The following is a 17,678-nucleotide window of genomic DNA, read 5'->3' on the forward strand; positions in this document are numbered from 1 at the left end:
TACCCCTCTGCCATGTTCTCAAGTACTATCAGCACTACAGCAATTTCCACTCCACTTGTTCCTAATCACACCCTCCAGGACAGCCTGACCTCTCTCCTACAGGTTATTTTTTGTCTGTATTTGGAACTTCACATACATGAAATTATACAATTAGTGTTTCACTTCATCTAGCCTTCCTGATACTGCATAATGTAGGAGTGGGTAGAGCTTTTCTACTCTGCCTGTGTAGGCAATAATGTGTTAGACAGCATAAGGTTGAATCATTTATTAAATGTTGATCCTTGATTTCCCCATCTACGAAACAAAGCAAATAATCATTTCTACTTTGGAGTGAATGTAAAGATGAATAATAATGTAAAATGAGGCATGCATTTCGTTTCACACAGTGGGTGCTTGCTAAATGTTGAATAAATAAATATTAAATAATAAATAATAAATTAAATATTAGTTCTTGGCTGTAGTAGGCTTTCAACAAAAATATTAAAATAATATATTAGCCATATTCGTGCTTGTAGAATGGATTTCTCTTGTATTGTGAACTAACTTGCACCTCCAGGACTTCAATTTAGGGACAGAGATTGTGCAGACTTCTGCAAAGGTATCTTATACTTTTTGAGAATTAAACGCTGTGACTTTAGCTTCTTTCCTTTGGACTTCAGCAGCCAGAGTGAGATACGAAGGGTGGGAAGGCTGGAGGTTCATTTCAGGGAAAATGGGCCAGCAGGTTGATCTTTTAATTTCTTCTTTTTTTTTTTTTAGGCAGGGTCTCCCTTGTAGCTCAGGCTGGCCCTGATCTCACTGTGTAGCCCAGGCTGGCCTCAAAATCGCGGCGATCCTCGATCCTCCTGCCTCAGCCTCCCAAGTGCTGGGATTACAGGCATGTGCCACCACGGCCGGGTGGGTTGATCTTTTTCAATTTGGCTCTTCATTCCAATAGGCAAGCACTTATTGAACAAGAGCAAAACTCTGTGCTTGTCATTCGTCTTTCTTTAGCACCATCATTTCCTCTCAAGTCGGGTCTAATGAACATCATCCATTCGGGACGAGAGGCAGTACCTTTAAGGCCTTGGAAAGGGTCTGGTCGGGAGACCACGCCCATCACGTGTTCGTGGTTCCAGCGGGGCGGGGCCGGCGCCTCTAAGCTGCCGTCACTTCCGGTTCTCTGTCAGTCGCGAGCGAGCGAGCGAGGAGGCTGTGGACTGCAGCAGCGGAACGTGAGTGTGCGGCCCCCGCCCCCACGCTGGGAGCCCTGCCTCGCCGTCCCTCGCTCTTCCAGCGGGGCGGTGGCTGCTCGCCGCGGGCAGTGGCGGCTCTGCCTAGGCTCCCCTTCCCCCTCGGCGTCCCCGCTCCCCTCGGTTCCCGTCCTCGAGCCCGGCACGCTGTGGGCTCCGTGGTAGACACCATTTCTGGGAACCGGTCGAGGCGGCGGGGCGCGGCCAGGCAGGGCTGCCCCCACCTCGGCCCCTGCGGTGGGAGTTGCCGGGGCGTGGGGACCGGCCCGGGGCGGGGGTGGGGGAAGATGGCTGGGTTGCGGGGCGAGGGAAGGCGTCGAGAGGAGAAAATGGCGCTGGGCGCTAGTCCCTCCTCTTCCCGCACGTTCTCTCCGCTCCCCGCCGCCCCCACGCCCCTCCGACCGCCCCGTCCCCATCGCCCAGGCCGCCGCCACCGCGAGGTTTCCAGCGGCCCCGCCGCGTTCTCGATGCTCACCACCTCGCGTCGTGCCGAATCCTGCGCCCTTCATTCCCGCTTCTCTTCACCGCGTTTGCTCGAATCCTTTCCAACGCAGCCGGCAAGGACGAAGATCCCTTTATTTTTTTCCCCTTTTTCAGTGCGTTTTGACTGTTCTACAATATAGCTCCCTCAGTTGCCATGTGCCTGAATTGCGAGCATGCTCCCGCCTTTGAAACCGTAAAATCTCTTTCAGTAAAAATACATTTTGTCAGAAGTGCAAAGATGTTGGTTTTAGTTACCAATATCCTTTTTTTTTTGAACAGACTTTATTTGGGTTAAGTGTGAGGTAGTTCTTGAGAATGGTTTTAGGTCCCCAGGCAACTTTTATAAATGGAAGGTGGTTATGCTTGACTTTGCAAATGAAAAGTAGGTTATGTTCCATTTAATTACCTTTTAAAAGAAGGTTTTTAGGCGATTGTATTAGCAGTTAGCATTAGAAAACTGATCTAAATTGATATTGGAGATTACCTTGTAAAATGAAGCAGTAACTGGAAAAATGTATGAAATGTAATTAGGGACAGCAGAGCTCTCCATGAATTTACTTTTCTTTTCGAGAAATTATCAGTTAAAATCAGCATGGTTGTGTTGGCCACGGTTTGAGGTTTTTAAATTTAATGGCCAGAATTGGGATGACCCACTTTTATATTGACCTCTTTCAATGCCAGTGCTAATGCAAGTTTAATCTAGAGAGCTAGATTATGATTTTTCATTTTGTGAGAAGTCGAAGTATTTCCCCCTTATTCAACATCTGTAGTGTGTTCAGTAAGCTCTTGGGCATGCAAAAATTAATAGGACCTAGTCTCTTGAAATGGAGAGCAAAAGGTACTTCGACCATTATTTTATCATCTGTTATTACAAGTGCCTTGGAAAGAGGTACCCACATGCCTTGAAATAACTTGAAATTTCGGGTTTAGACTTTGAGAGTCTTCTCTCTGTTTTATGCTCAGGCACTAAGTAAACATTGACTTGTAAGGAAAGCACATAAGTTAGGGACCTGAGAGGTTTTGCCCTTTCTATAAACAAAGCAAATTTTAATTTCACTCCAGAGTAGCAAATCAGTGTAAAATGTTGCAAATTATATGTAATTTTTTTTGTCTTTTTTTTTTTTTTTGAGACAGGGTCTCATTTTGTAATTCAGACTGGCCCTGAACTCATGTAGCCCAGGCTGGTCTTGAACTGGTCTTGATTGTCCTGCCTCAGCCTCCTGAATCCTGGGATTACAGGCATGTGGCACCATGCCCAACTAATTATGTGTAATTTTGTGAACTGAATTAGGACCTGTTATTTTGATGGTGTGGGCAAAGAAAGTCAATATATACAAAATAGATATAAGATGATTAGATATCACAGTTGCCTAGTAAAACTGACCTCGTGAGTGTTGGGGGTCTGTTCTTAGTGAATAATTTTATGTTAGGTCTAATCTAATTAATAGAAGTGTAAAGCAGCACACAGCACAATTTACGTTTCATCTGTTTTTTTTTTTTTGGTACCAGAGATCGAACTCGGAACCTTGCACTTGTGAGGCAGGCAGTGGAGCCACTGAGCTAAATCCCCAGCCCTTCATCTGGTTTTAACAGTAAATGTCAGTTGCCTTCTTGAAATCTACCCTACCTGTAAATGTCTATCCTCTCTAGAGTGAAGTGTTAAAAAGACTCAATCAGGGGGCTAGGGGTTTAGCTCAGTGATTCCAGTGCCTGCCTTGCAAGCACAAGGTCCTGAGTTTGATCCTGGTACCAAAAAAAAAAAAAGACTCAATTGGATGAGCTGTACGTGGTGGCTGAGGCAGGAGGATCACTGAGTTCCAGGCCAACCTGGGCTGTGTGGTGAGTTCAAGGCCAGGCTGAAACATATAGTGAGTCCCTGTCTCCAAAAAAAAAGACTCAGTTGGTTTTGAGAAAGATGGAAGTGAGGAATGTGTGCATGGCATTTAGTTCTTTTAACTAGGTTCAGAAAATTTTATGTTGCTTGTTATTTGTGTTCAGTACTCTTTAAGTACCATAAAATGGTATAATGAACTATGAAAGTCGTTAATTTTTTAATTGGTGAGCGCTAAAGGAGAACAGCTTGAAAATTATGTGTATAATGTATTTTTCTTTCAGAATGCCTAAATCAAAGGAACTTGTTTCTTCAAGCTCTTCGGGCAGCGATTCTGACAGTGAAGTTGACAAGAAGGTGACATACTGTCTCATATTTTCGTTTAATTTAGCAGTATGGCCCATATTCAATTCTGAAGGATAGTAAAAGGTATATCACAATATTAAAATGAGAATGGGTATATCCATTCTAGCAGGCCGTAAGTCAGACTTAAGTCTTCTATTGAGGACCTTTAAGAACCCAAAAGTTGCAGAGCCACTCCTTGGACTTCAGGGGAATAGAATTATAATTAGGCCAAAGACACTGTTTGTCATTGTTTAGAACTCTGCTTGTTCTGTAGGTATTGTTTGTAGTCACTGGGCCAAGTTACCTAAATTTTTAAACCCAAATGTTAATTTTGACAGCTTTCTTAGTCATTGGTGTTTATTTTGTGCACAGGGTTTACTGAATTTTAGACTTGGTATCTTTTAAGTTAGAACATTACTTGCTTTGATTTCTTCCTTTTAGTTAAGTCAGCATCTAGCAAAATTAAGATGAAATGACCTAGTTTTCAGCATTAGATCACAGCTCCTCTGAGACGGAGCCCTGCCTTCCACTTCATTGAACATCTCCATGAAACATAACTAAGCATCTTACTCCTCTGTATTCTTCTACTGAGATCTTTCCCTCAGATGTTTACATAAATGAGTAAACGTTTATATCCTGGAAATGGAATAAGTTGGTTATATTCTTCCTAATTAGTATAGTATTTCCTTTTTAAAAATTACTGAGTAGCTTTAGCAGAAAACTGGTTTCAAAAGCAGCAGGCCGCTCATCTATTTTTCTTCTCAAGGAATTGCTAGCTAAGAGAAAAGGGACATTTTGAAAGTTGGAGCCTTCACTTTTAAATACAGGTTATATAACATCAACTGGGAAGTTTGAAATAAGGCTTCAAGGTGCATACATAGCTATAGTTGAAGAAATCTCTTTAATCTTTGTTTGTGTCAGTATAGCATTTGAATATGTTCAGATAACATTCTTATTGAACCTTTTTTTTTTTTTTGGTACTGGAGATTGAACTCAGGTCCTTGTGCTTGCAAGGCAGGCAGCGGAACCACTGAGCTAAATCCCTGGCCCCATATTGAACCTTTATGTACCAGGCATGCACTAGTCCCCATTGAATATTTAGATGTTGATTTAAAGAATAATTGCTTTTCCCTTAATGAGCTAATATTTGCTGCTTGTCTTTGTATTATTAATTCTGTGAGCACTTACATTAAATGCATCCATGTTTTTCACTTTGTCTTGAATATATGTATATACTGTTTTACTTGGTTTTAATCTAATTTACTACACTAAATTAATTTAGTAACATTAAGATGCTAGTTGATGCTTTTCCAATAAGGAATATGACTGCCCTCTACTGTTTGGGTTGGGAACCATACTTTTTTGTGTGCTGTTAACTCATTTTTAGAACTAGGCTATATAGAAGGTGTTTATAGTAATGGTGTTTTTAATACCTTGTTCTGATTTTGAATGCTAGTCTAATGCATTACTGTCTTCATTGATTTTGTGTGTGTGTGTGATGAAGTTCTTGAATTTATGACTTCAATTGTTCAGTGCCTGCTACAAAAGAGCTCTCTTTAACTTTTGCCTAACTATATAGTTTAAATCCCATGTGGAATGTGCAAGGCATAGAAAAACTCTTCATAATCTTTTTTTTTTTTTTGGTACCAGGAGTAGGGCTTGAACCTATTCATGTCTTAGAAATGGAATAAGTTGGTTATATTTGCCCCCCACCCCAATTTGGGGGTGTTAAAAAATAAGTACTTGATTAGCTTTAGTAGGCTTGTGCTTTTCAAAGTTTTTTCAAAAGCTTCAAGTCTTTTTCTTCTAAAGAAATCTTATATGGTGTCCCAAGCCACAGAATGACTCCCTCTGGCTAATCCCACTGTAATGCCTCATAGCTTTCAGGCTAATCCCGCTGTAATCCCTCAGATATCTTTCAGGATCTTGAGAACACAGTTTGAAGAAGTGATTAGTTAGGTTAGATTCATAATTCTGTTGTTAAGTGAAATTTTACTATGTATATATGAGATATCAAAAAATGTGCATATTAAAATTTTTAAAATTACAGTAAAAGACACATTATCATTAGCCCTGCTCAAAATACTCCTTGCTTCACATGCACTTATTCCATTGTTCTTGGTAATGTATCTTTTACTGTAATAGGTGTTTTAAAAAAAATTTGAACATTCATTGTATCTTTGGATTATTTATTTTTTTCCCTGGTACTGGGGATTGAATTCAGGACCTTGCACTTGCCAGGCAGGTGTGGTGCCACTGAGCTACATCCCCAGCCCTTCTTTTGATTACTTATATTTGATTTTTTTTTGTTTGTTTGTATTTTTGAGACAGGGTCTTGCTGTATAGTTCAGGCTGGCCTTGAACTCACTGTGTACCCCATGCTAGACTCAAACTTGCAGTGATCCTCCTGCCTCAGCCTCCCCAGTGCTGGGATTACAGGTGTGCACCATCAATGCCCAGCTTGATTTTTTTTCTTTTAATGTAGTATTTTAACTCTTTAGTTCTTCAAAAGTAGTGGAATATTCAACTTGAGATTTGTTTATGTATGCAAATTTAACCATATTCTTCCTTTTTCTTTCAAGTTAAAGAGGAAAAAGCAAGTTGCCCCAGAAAAACCTGTTAAGAAGCAAAAGACTGGTGAAACTTCAAGAGCTCTGTCATCTTCTAAGCAGAGCAGCAGCAGCAGAGATGATAACATGTTTCAGGTAAAGTTGCTTATTTCCTTAGATCCAGGGTTACTTTTTTGATCTGAAGAATGTTAAAAATACCTTGATCTGATGTTGCATAACAATCTTTTATGTATGTTGTCCTTTTGACTAAGAATATTAATTAAAATATGAGAATAAGTTAGAAGTAATTTATACAGTGCTGGATTATTAGTGTCTTGAGTGTGTATAGTTTTACTGTATGTGAAACAGTGCAAAAAGTGAAAAGCTAGATGTTAGAGAAATTAAACTGATGGGGAACTGCACATTTAGGAAGCAACTTTGAGAAGGTACTGTTAAGTATTAGGTTGTAGAGTATGGGTAAGATATTACTACAGAAGTAGCAATATGATGTGGCCTACTTTGGACTGATAAAGAGTGAGTTGATAAAATGAGGAAAGTACATTGGAAGGGTTTGATGAATTCATCTGGAGAGGACTAGTATAGCTTCTTTTGTTTCTTACCCATTTTTAGGGCGACCTGATATTAGCATCACTGTACAAAAATAATTTGTGAAATCCACACATGGTGCTGCCTGCCTGTAATCCCAGCACTTTGGAGGCTGAGGCAGGAGGATTGCTGTGACTGGGACTAGCCTGGGATACATAGTGCAAAGCCAGTCTGAAATACATAGCAAGACCTCATTTCAAAAAAAAAAGATTTGAGAAGGAAGAATTGGGGATAAATGGATACTGGTGAGATTGCTGAGGTAATTATAGATTTTAATCTGTATGTGATAAGAGCTAGATGATTTTTTTTTCCTTAAAGAACTAGTGATCATTGCAAAGATACTGATTAGGAATTAACCTATCAGTGAGAAAGTGGGCCAGGGATTTAGCTCAGTGGCACTGTGCCTGGCTCACAAGTGCAAGGTCCTGAGTTCGATCCCCAGTACCAAAAAAAAAAAAATCAATGAGAAAGCAAACTGGTTTATAAATGTGACAAGGTAAGTATGGTCTCCTGTAGCACCTGGAAGTCTTGGCCAGGAATTGTTCATGTGGAAACATGAGCATCGTTGATCAAAGCCAGCATAAACCAAGAGGAGCGAGTAAAGGATGGAAGAAGATGTAGATGAAGATGAGAAATGCTGGAAAAGATTAGAAGAATACAATAATGGGAGCAAGAAAAGGACTACTGTTTCAAAGGGGTATAAATATTGGTTGGAGATAAAAAATGAGAGTACAAATATTTGAATAGAAAGTTAGGCTAGTAAATGCGTTTTTTTGACTTGCTGATAGCTTTCTTTCAAAGATGAAATGCCAGGATTAAGGTGGAATGGAAAATAGAAGTTAGATATTGTTCATTTTTGCTTTGTGATACTTCTGGATAAATTGACAGTACAGATGAATAGTTATAGGTTAAATCCTCTGACTTATGGATAACTTGGAGGAATGAGGGCCAGGCAATATTAATATTAATAATAATATTGATAGATATAATAGAGGTATTACAGAGATATAATATCTATATTGATGGAGAACATAAGTTTTTTGCTTTTTTGTTTTTGAGACAAGGCCTCACTATTGTAGCTCAGGCTGGCCTTAAGTTTTCTATGTAGCCCGAGCTGGCCTTGAACTTGGAGTGATCCTCCTGCTTTGGCCACCAAGGGCTAGGATCACAGATGTGGGCCACTACATCTGGCTTCATAAAAAATATTTGATGTGAGGAAGGATTCTGAGAGGTTCCTCATTGCTTTGAGTGGGTAATATATTGAACGCTTGACTGTGTTCTGTTTTTTTATTCAGGTAGGCTCTGCCAGGTTCTGGATTGCAGCTGATGTAGTCTGTAGCTCCATATTTGTGGGGACAAAAATTATACAGATAAATATAAATAACATATTGGAAGGGGTGAGAAATAAAGGGTCAGATTATTATGAAATAGTAGATGTTCTGGGAATCTCATTCCAAGGAATTGTCATTAAGACGTGAAAGAGAGTCATGCAAAGTACTAGGCAAAGAGAAGCATTAGTAGTTAATTAGTAGCTAATGCCTTGAAGTGGGAAAGAGCTTAGATTGTGCAGGAATTATAAATTGCAGCCTTGGGTCCCTGTTTTATGGATGGAATGAAATGTAAAATCTGTAAGAGCTGTCGTAGGCTTCCTACTATGTAGTAGAATGAAGCACCACTTTGGGTTATTTTAACTTCACGTTTGTATTTGCTAGGCAACTATTTTGGGCTTTTCTCAGTTTCACTGCGTGCCTAGTTTTACTTGTTTAATAATAGAGTGTATCTGGTTTTTTAATGGACTTTTATCTAATTTTAAAAGAGATAAGGACTCATTTTAGAGCTTCCATTCAATTAGAGTAGTTTTGGGAAAACCAGGTCTATTTTCAGGGAGATGGTTTTCTCTTAACACAACAAAACAACAAAACCCAAAACCCTCAAAACAAACAGGAGCATCACCCACCCCCACCCCCACCCCTGGATTGAACCCAGGGCATTTATAGTGAGCCATGTCCCCAAATCTTTTTATTTTTTTGTTTTAAGACAGAGTTTTACTGAGTTGCCCAGGAGCTTCAGTTTTTAAAATTTTCATTTGGAAAGATAGCTAAGCATTCTGTGGCCATTAGATACTTCATTTATGAAGTCTTGTCTCTAGGAATAACTATGGATATTATTTTTGAAGTAGCTTTCACAGACTTACTAGTGTTGACAATCTAAGAGATAATGCTATTTCATTGCTTTTCCTTAAAATGGAAATTTTGGCCACAGAAAAATATTTCAGTGGTTATAATTTTAATCAGCTTAAGAGCACATTATAGTACATTAGTATTAAATGAAGCGTTCATTTTTATTAATAATAGTGTTAGGAAGATGAAGTTTTTCAAAAAGAAAAACAGTCCCACTATATTTTATAACATTTTAAAAGAATAATTTTTTCATATATCAAGGAAGTGCTTTGAAGGCAGCTCCTACAGAGCAGAATGTTTTTAATACACTGCTATATCATCACATGTTAGAATCTTTTAGGATCCAGGATATCACAGATGTCTTCCCCAAAACCTGTAGATCTGAAATCCAGATTAAGTGAGGTATTGTCATAGCTGAAACCCACCCCCCAAACTGGGGATCGAATTGAGGGTCTCCTGTGCCCAGAGCTACCTCAGCAGCCTCTTGTTTTTTTTGCAAGAGGGTCTTGTTATGTAGTTTGGGCTGGCCTTGAACTCACTATATATAGTAGGTTAGGGTGGCCTAAAACTTGTGGCAATCCTCCTGCCTCAGTCTCCTAAATACTGGGTAGAACCATTATCAAACTATCAATGCAGTGAGATTTCAGATGACTTTAATTTTCTTACACTTCACTGAATTTTTTTGGTAACAGTTTTAAATTATTTTGAAAGCTCCTTTCACTGTATAGACAGAAATGGTCTTTTATTTTTATTTATTTATTTATTTATTTATTATTTTTTTTGAGGCAGGGTCTCCCTTTGTAGTTCGGGCTGGCCCTGAACTCTTTATGTAGCCCATACTGGCCTCGAACTTGAAGTGATCCTCCTGCCTCAGCCTCCTGAGTGCTGGGATTACGGGAGTGAGCCACTACGCCAGGCTAGAAATGGTCTTCTTGAGATAACATTTGTGATAATAAAAGCAGCCTGGAGAATTCTGTTGTAATGACTTAGTACCCCTTAAAGTCAGATTGGTTGGAGCAGGGGACTTTCATCCATCCTTTCCTTCAGAGATATGCACAAAGTATCAAGTAATACTGCATTAGTTCATTTATAATTTATGGATGAAATGTTACTTTTTGAAAATGTTCATTACAGAGTCAAATGTTGTTAATCCAAGTGAAGACATAAATGACTTTAAGAGTAAAATTATGTGCTTTTTAAAAAAAATTTAATTTTTTGTATTTGAAAGTAGATTATTCCTAGCCTTTATCAGATTCTCTGAGGGGATCAAGGAGTCAAAAATTATTCTTGTAAGAATCATACTTGTATATGATGTATATGCTATATTTTTCTTGCTAGTCTCTAGATACATGCATGTGAAAATGCATATTCTGACATCTGTTCTTTCTTCCTATAAAATGGGATTACAGTGATCTCGATTCTACTTTTAATTATATCTCTTTTACTATCTCCTGGTCACTTTTCTTTTTTAATGTTTTATAAGAATTTTTGAATTTTAACCACTTCTCAAGGGAGAGATTGTTGTTGGGCAAGTTCATTTTCTAAAATTTTTTTTTTGTGTGTGAACTAAAATGTTAAGTATATAGTAGTAGCTCATTATGGTTTTATTTTGCATTTCCCTAATATCTTAATTCATTGTATTCAACTTTTTTTTTTGGCACTGGGGATTGAACTCGGGACCTCACACTTAGGCAGGCGGCAGAACCACTGGCGGAACCACTGAGCTAAATCCGCGGCCCCCTAATTCATTGTATATCTTTGATATGTTTTTGGCTATTTTCATACTGTTGTGAAGAATATGTTCAGCTCTTTGTGTCCTTTTTTTAAAAAATTAGGTTGTTTGATCTGTTGTAAAACTATATACTGTGTATAAATCCTTTGTTGAAATAAGTATATTGAATTTTTTTTTTTTTTTACTTAAGGAACTTTTAGTCTTTTTAAAGTAATCTAGTTTAAATTCAGATCAACTCATTGTTTTTTCTAGTCTTCTTGTCCACAGTCCTCTCTGAGCCTGCACATACTCTTTTTCAGGCTTATCTGGGAGGCCAAAGTCTGGCTGAAGTCATTTTTTCAGTTTTTTCTCTCTTTTTAAAAATTGATTGTTTATTTTATCCAGGACATATTTTGTCTACCCCATGGCCACAGTTTTGGTTTTTGTGTTTAAGCTTATGATCAATGGAGGATTATTTCTCTTAAGTTATGAGATAAGGATTGCATTCCTCTCTCCCCTACAGATAGGTATCCATTTGTTAGTTTTCTTTCCTTTGAGTTACCTTGGGTCTTTGTAAAGAAAATGGGTGAATATATTAAATATGTGCCTACATCTGGTTCGCATTCTAATCCATTTATGTCTGTCTGTATTCCAGTGCCACACCTTTTCTTACTATATGTAGTGAGTCTTGGAAAAATACCAGCAAATGCTTTGTTGAGTAAAACCTTTTCCATCCATCCTCTGGAATTTGTGGTTTATGTTAAGTAGCAGAATAAAGGTTTTAAAAAATAATTTTCTGTGAATAGTTTTAAGTTCTTAATTTGACTGTGATTGAGGTGTATTGAAGATGTTACTGAAATGAATGCCAAAAGGAAAAGTTTATGTTGCTGTTGACTAGAACTCAAGATTCCTATATTCAGAACAGTTGATAAGGGAGTGTTGCTAGCTCAATCTGTGGATTCCTATTGGTGGTAGTTTGTACTTCAAGATTTTGCTCACTAGTGACTTTAAAATTGTGGTAAGAAAGACAATTTTATTCATATTTGTGGAGCACGTCTTTAGAACTTCTCCATCTTGAAAAACTATTAAAAAAAATAAAAACAAAAACAACTTTTTCCCATTCTTCCCAGTCCTGGATATTTATCATTTTGCCTTTTGCTTCTGTGAATTTGACTGCTTTAGATTTTAGATATCTCCTGTTTCGGTTGAATCAAACAGTATTACCATTGCTTTATAGCTGGTGTATTCCTTAGCACAGTGTGTTCAAGATCTGTCCCTGTTGAAGTATATGTCAGAATTTGAGTTTTGAGTAATACTCCATTGTATGTGTATACAGATTTTGTTTGTCCATTCATTTGTGTATGAACATTTGGATTTCTTTTCCTTGCCTTTTGTAAATAGCAATTATAAACAATTGGTGTGCTGATGCATGGTGTGATTGACAAATATGGTGAATGCTCACTTTCTATAAAAATTTATTACAGAAAAAAACACATTGCCATTAACTCTGCTCCCCAAATACTTCCACTTTGAGCACACTTACTCCATTCTTCTTGACACTTTCAGAAAGTTTTTTTGTGAGCATCTTTAGATGGTACTGTTGTGGTTGGCTCAGTGTTCTGAATTGATTCAAAATTTTCCCTTTCATGGTCATTTGACTTCGGAGATAAGCCAGAAGTCTCATGATGGTAGGTTTGGTGAATAAAGGTGGATGGGGACATACTCTAGTGTTTTTATGAGCATGCCTTTCCTTTGATAGCACTCTTGGCAGGATTTACTGTATTTTTTTTTTTTTTATATCATATCTCATCACAAAAGAGAACTTTTAGAACTGCTTCAGAAAATAGCAAGAATGATGAGAGATAAGTGTGTTTGAAGGAGGAGGAGCATTTTCAGAGGGATTAATGGCAGTGTCTTTCACTGTCTTAATTTTAACCAAATATATGTATTCATCACTCTTTGTGTCTTTTGGTGACCCTGTTGTCAATTCTTTTGGATATATGTACAGCTGTACACTTCATAGCATTTCAATCAGTGATGGATCAAATATACATAGTGTGCTGGTCCCATGAGATACATTTCCTAGTGACAGTGTAGTTTTCTTAGCTTATCTAAGTACACTCTGATACTCACATAATGACAGAGTTGCCTTTGACATATTACTTAGAACATACTCTCATTAAGTGACATATGATGATACTCAGAAGTGATATTGTTGATCATACTGTTTTTAATTTTTGAGGAACCTCCATGATTGTTTTCCATAGCAACTGTACTATTTTACTAATGATGTTTTAAAAATTTAAAAATGGTTGGAAATAGGAAATATGCTTTATTTCATTCTGTCTTTTGAGATTTTTTTTTTTTTTTTTTTCTGGTACCGGAGATTGAGCTCAGGACCTTGCACTTGCGAGGCAGGCGCCAGAACCACTGAGCTAAATCCCCGGCCCTTTTGAGATTTTTTTTAACAGTGATTTCTGTTGGTTACAGTTTTGATATTGAGAAAAAGTCATTTTCATGATTAAAACTAGAATTCCTTTGCAGCAAGTTTTTAATATAAATAGGCCACAACTGCCAAAACAGATATCACTAGTGAAAGGAACACCTCTTTTTATGTTTTTGGTTTTTCTGCAGATTGGGAAAATGAGGTATGTCAGTGTTCGGGACTTTAAAGGGAAAGTTCTAATTGATATTAGAGAATATTGGATGGATCCAGAAGGTGAAATGAAACCAGGAAGAAAAGGTAAGGCTTCTGGTTCTAAAGTTAAGACTAAATTAAAACATTTCTAAGTAACCTCCCTTACTTGAAGTTGAAGTAAATGTTGATATGGCAAAGATAAGCCTTAGTCAGTTGATTCTTGTAATCATTTTGGGCAATATATTTATCTTTTTCCAGTGAAGTGTCCTAAATTCATCCCTTGGGAATAAAACACAGGAAAATAACATTTCTAATACCACTTTAATTGGTTGCTAATTTACTTGGATGTAATTTTATTTATTTTTGGTACCAGGGATTGAACTCAGGTCCTTGCGCCTGCGAGGCAGGTGGCGGAACCACTGAGCTAGATCCCGGACCCAATGTAATTTTAATATTACAGCATTTCTGGAGATTTTAGTAGAAAGTTGTAAAATCAAGAATGCAAAACTCCAGTTTGTAGTGCCTCCCATTTATTCAGTCCTAAGGGATATTCTCTAGGACATTTCAAGTCCCAGCTCTTTTAGTGTATAGAAACATACTTTATTTTATTTAGTCACTGAATAGCTGGAGGACATTTATTTGTTGGACCAATATAAATTTATATATTTAGATAGTTGCTCTAAGTTGATCTGCTGATGAAAAAAGTGCTTCTTAATTTAGTACTACTCTGCCTGCCTGTCAGCTTTGAAGGTACCACTTGTTTGCTTCATGTAGTTTTGGGGTTTATTAAAGACAGCCTTTCTATATTTTCGTGCCTTTTCATGTTGAAGTCATTCCTGGATTATTCATTCAGGTTGTTCCAGAGTGGCTAATGCCCAGATTTTGTTCCTGAAAACATTTCCTTTAACAATTTGATTAGCTTTAAAATGCTTCCTAGGTACTGTCCCTGTATAGTCTCCTTGTTTTCAGTTTCATAACCTCTTAGCCATGTTTTCTGAGAAATAACATCAGTTCAAGTATTTACATGCATGTTAGGTGATATGCTAAGCTCTTTATTTAACCTTATTATAATTTACAGCAACCCTTAGAAAACAAGCTCAGATGATAATACAGTCTTTTCTAGGGTTATATAGTTACTGATAGTGAAAGCTAGGGTTATATAGTTAGTGATAGTGAAAGCTGATAGCATATATGTACATATGTGTGTGTGTATGTATATACACACACACATGTACATATATATATATATTCATTCTAGAAATCCTTTGTGAATCACGTCCCAGAGAGTTTTACAAAGTAAAATGGATGCTTTTAGAAGAACTCAGCAATTACCCTGAATTCCTGTGGAAATTTGGGGCAAATGTTAGAACCAACTGAATGTAGTGAGGGTATCACATGCCAAATCTGGACTTGCCCATTTAGTTGGCAACTTGCAGGTGTATCTTCAAATCATCATTGGTTCTCATTGTAATAGGCATATAGGAGCCACTGTGGGAAGTCAGGTTTAGTACAGGCTTGATCTGTTCAGGAAATCATGATGACTCTCTTAACAGTTGTAAGATTTAAGTCTTAATTATGCCATTAAGAAGGACAATTTTGGGGACGGGGATTTCACTCAGTGATTTTGCCGCCTGCTGCGCAAGTGCAAGGACCCAAGTTCTATCCCCGATACCAAAAAAACCCAAAAAAACTCCAAAAACAAAAATGACAATTTTGGGACTGGTGATGTAGTTCAGTGGTAGGGTATAGATGCTTTGTGTGCTTGAGGCCCCAAGTTTGATCCCCAGCACTGCAAAAAATCCCACAAACAAGAAAATGACAATTTTTGTAAAGTATTAGTTAGAATTATGAAAATCCTCAAGGCTTGAAGAGATTTTTTAGCTTTAAATTTTTCTACTTTGTTTTAGGTATTTCTTTAAATCCGGAGCAATGGAGCCAGCTGAAGGAGCAGATTTCCGACATTGATGATGCAGTAAGAAAACTGTAGAATCTGAGCCATAAAAACCTGTACGGTTCTAGTTGTTTTACTCTGTCTTTTTACATTGGCTTTTGTTTTTCTAAATGTTGTTTTCCAAGCTGTTGTATATTTCGATTGCAGAACAATTTGTAAGATGAATACTTTTTTTTAATGTGCGTTATTAAAAATGTTCTGAGTGAAGCTAATTGTCAACTTCATTAAGGAGGATTGCTTTGTGCCTGCCCCCTAGTGTAAAATAAAATCAAGTAATTCCAATCATTTAACTGTTGTGGCCTTTTTTGATCAGAAGACTAGGTACTGTTTAAGGCCCAGAGTTACAGTTTTATAGACCTATTAGTTTTAACTCAGCTTTTACTTTAAAGAGGATTTGTGTTGCATTGAGTTTTTAAACTTTTGATTCATGAAATCCATACTTGATGTCTTCCCTTCCAACCAGCTGTATAAATCTGACTTTTCCACCTCAACGTTTGACTTTCCTGTTTTTCCTTACTTCATTTTCTCTGTATAACAAACTCTTCATGTTCAATTTTCATTTTACTCTATATTCTTTTCCTTAAATATATTATGCTAATTTGGAAAGTTCAGTGAAACTGTCAAGATGTTATCTCAGTAAGGTTCTTACAGTTAAATTATATAAGAACTATAATCAGTAACCATGTATTAAATGTTATTAGCAGGTATAGTTTGATAACATTGATAACATGTCTTGTATGAAAACTCTGAGCCAGTGTATATCATTATCCATAGTGTTCTGTGTAGTTATTGCTTAGTCTACAGGAAATAAGGACTTAGATGTCTGATTAGCTTTCACTTAGTAAACATTTTACCATGGGATGATGTCTATAAAATCAGATATTGTTAAACTAGACTAGGATTTAATAAACATTGTGAAAGCTTACCGGCCTAACATTTTATTTTATAACATTGAATATGGGTTATATGTAGCCAGAGATACTACTGAGCTTTACTGTCATAGTAGGTAATGTGGTCAGTTTTTAGGGGTAAGAGTATAAATTTAGGTTTTTTGGCCTTTGCTTCAGTAGAGTTGGTTTTTTGCAACTAATCTACTGGACAGTGGTTTTCTAGATTTGATATTACTTAGTTTTAAAACACATTAAGTGGTTTTCATTTTTACCATAATGATGAAACAGGTGGATGGAGGCACAGATTACAGGGGCTTTGCAGCAATAAATAGGGTGTGGTGTGCCTTAGGAAAAGAATGTAAACTGATACTGAACTGAAGGAGGGTGGCATGTGGAGAGGAAAGAATTTTCTTCAAACTAAATGTTATACATAGGCTATTTTGAGATTTTGATCACTGACAGGATATAATTAGAGGTAGAGTAAAAATAAGTTTAAAGACATGTTAAAAATTATTATTGACAAATTATGGTAGCAAATCTCAAATGATTACTGCCATTAAGGGCTGCCATATCAGAGAATTTCACTATTCTGTTACCAAGTTTGATTCCTATGTTTAAAACAGTTTGTAGTAGAACTGTCAAGAACTTATCAAGCCACATATACTGGTAGTGACCTTTTTCTTTTTTCCTTTCCTGGTAGCTGTTTTGTTGTATTTTAGCTTCTTTAGATGAATTTTAGTGTATTTTGTAGTAACCTTAATAGGTGCAAATTAGCAAAATAGGAAATCTCTTTTCTGGTAGCTTGTCATCAAATTATCATTACTATTGTTCAGAATACTCTTATGTGTTTTAGACAAATCATCATCATCATTATTTTTTTTTTGGTAACGGGGATTGATCTCAGGACCTTGCTCTTGCAAGGCAGGCACTGGAATCACTGAGCTAAATGCCCGGCCTGACAAATCATTATTGATAACACCCCCTTTATTTGGGAACATATGTGTCCTGTTAATTGGATATTTTTATAAAGTATTCCTTATTTTTGGCACTCAGAAAGGGTTGTTAGAACATGGAATTTTGATTTTGGTGTAGATGAAGAGAATGGATAAATATCCTAGGTTTCTATGAATTTTGAGATGTATGCATTTTGAAGTAATTTGCCTATGCAGAGATGGTGCTGCAATCTATTACCTTGGCACTTACTAGCTGTTTAGCCTAGTGAACTCTTCATATAAGGAGTATTTTCTGTAGCAGTTTGGTAA

At 37.1% G+C, this 17,678-nt stretch overlaps 1 protein-coding gene across 2 annotated transcripts; it reads left to right on the plus strand.

The window, feature by feature from the left end:
• Nucleotides 1–1,066: 1,066 nt before the first annotated feature.
• Nucleotides 1,067–15,811, plus strand: Sub1 (SUB1 regulator of transcription). Of its 2 annotated transcripts, none has more exons than XM_004848658.4 (5): nt 1,067–1,214; nt 3,831–3,903; nt 6,474–6,596; nt 13,572–13,680; nt 15,483–15,811. In XM_004848658.4, exons 2-5 carry the CDS (start codon nt 3,832–3,834, stop codon nt 15,560–15,562), a joined length of 384 nt encoding a protein of 127 aa, XP_004848715.1. In that variant the 5' UTR covers nt 1,067–1,214; nt 3,831; the 3' UTR covers nt 15,563–15,811. The 2 variants fall into 2 exon arrangements, with proteins under 2 accessions (XP_004848715.1, XP_087045396.1); XM_087189270.1 differs by lacking the exon at nt 1,067–1,214 and adding an exon at nt 3,230–3,313.
• The last annotated feature ends 1,867 nt before the right edge of the window (nt 15,812–17,678 follow it).

Source organism: Heterocephalus glaber, unplaced genomic scaffold (assembly GCF_053883595.1).
Source record: "Heterocephalus glaber isolate CG9 unplaced genomic scaffold, H.glaber_assembly_v1.0 deba00001538, whole genome shotgun sequence".
Taxonomy (NCBI): Eukaryota; Metazoa; Chordata; class Mammalia; order Rodentia; family Bathyergidae; genus Heterocephalus; species Heterocephalus glaber.

Excerpts from the sequence above, each read along its gene's own strand:
- Sub1 (XM_004848658.4), top strand. The coding sequence starts at position 3,832 with ATGCCTAAATCAAAGGAACTTGTTTCTTCAAGCTCTTCGGGCAGCGAT. Across the intron at positions 6,597-13,571 it reads GAGATGATAACATGTTTCAG|ATTGGGAAAATGAGGTATGT; the intron begins GTAAAGTTGCTT and ends GTTTTTCTGCAG. Across the intron at positions 13,681-15,482 it reads AATGAAACCAGGAAGAAAAG|GTATTTCTTTAAATCCGGAG; the intron begins GTAAGGCTTCTG and ends ACTTTGTTTTAG.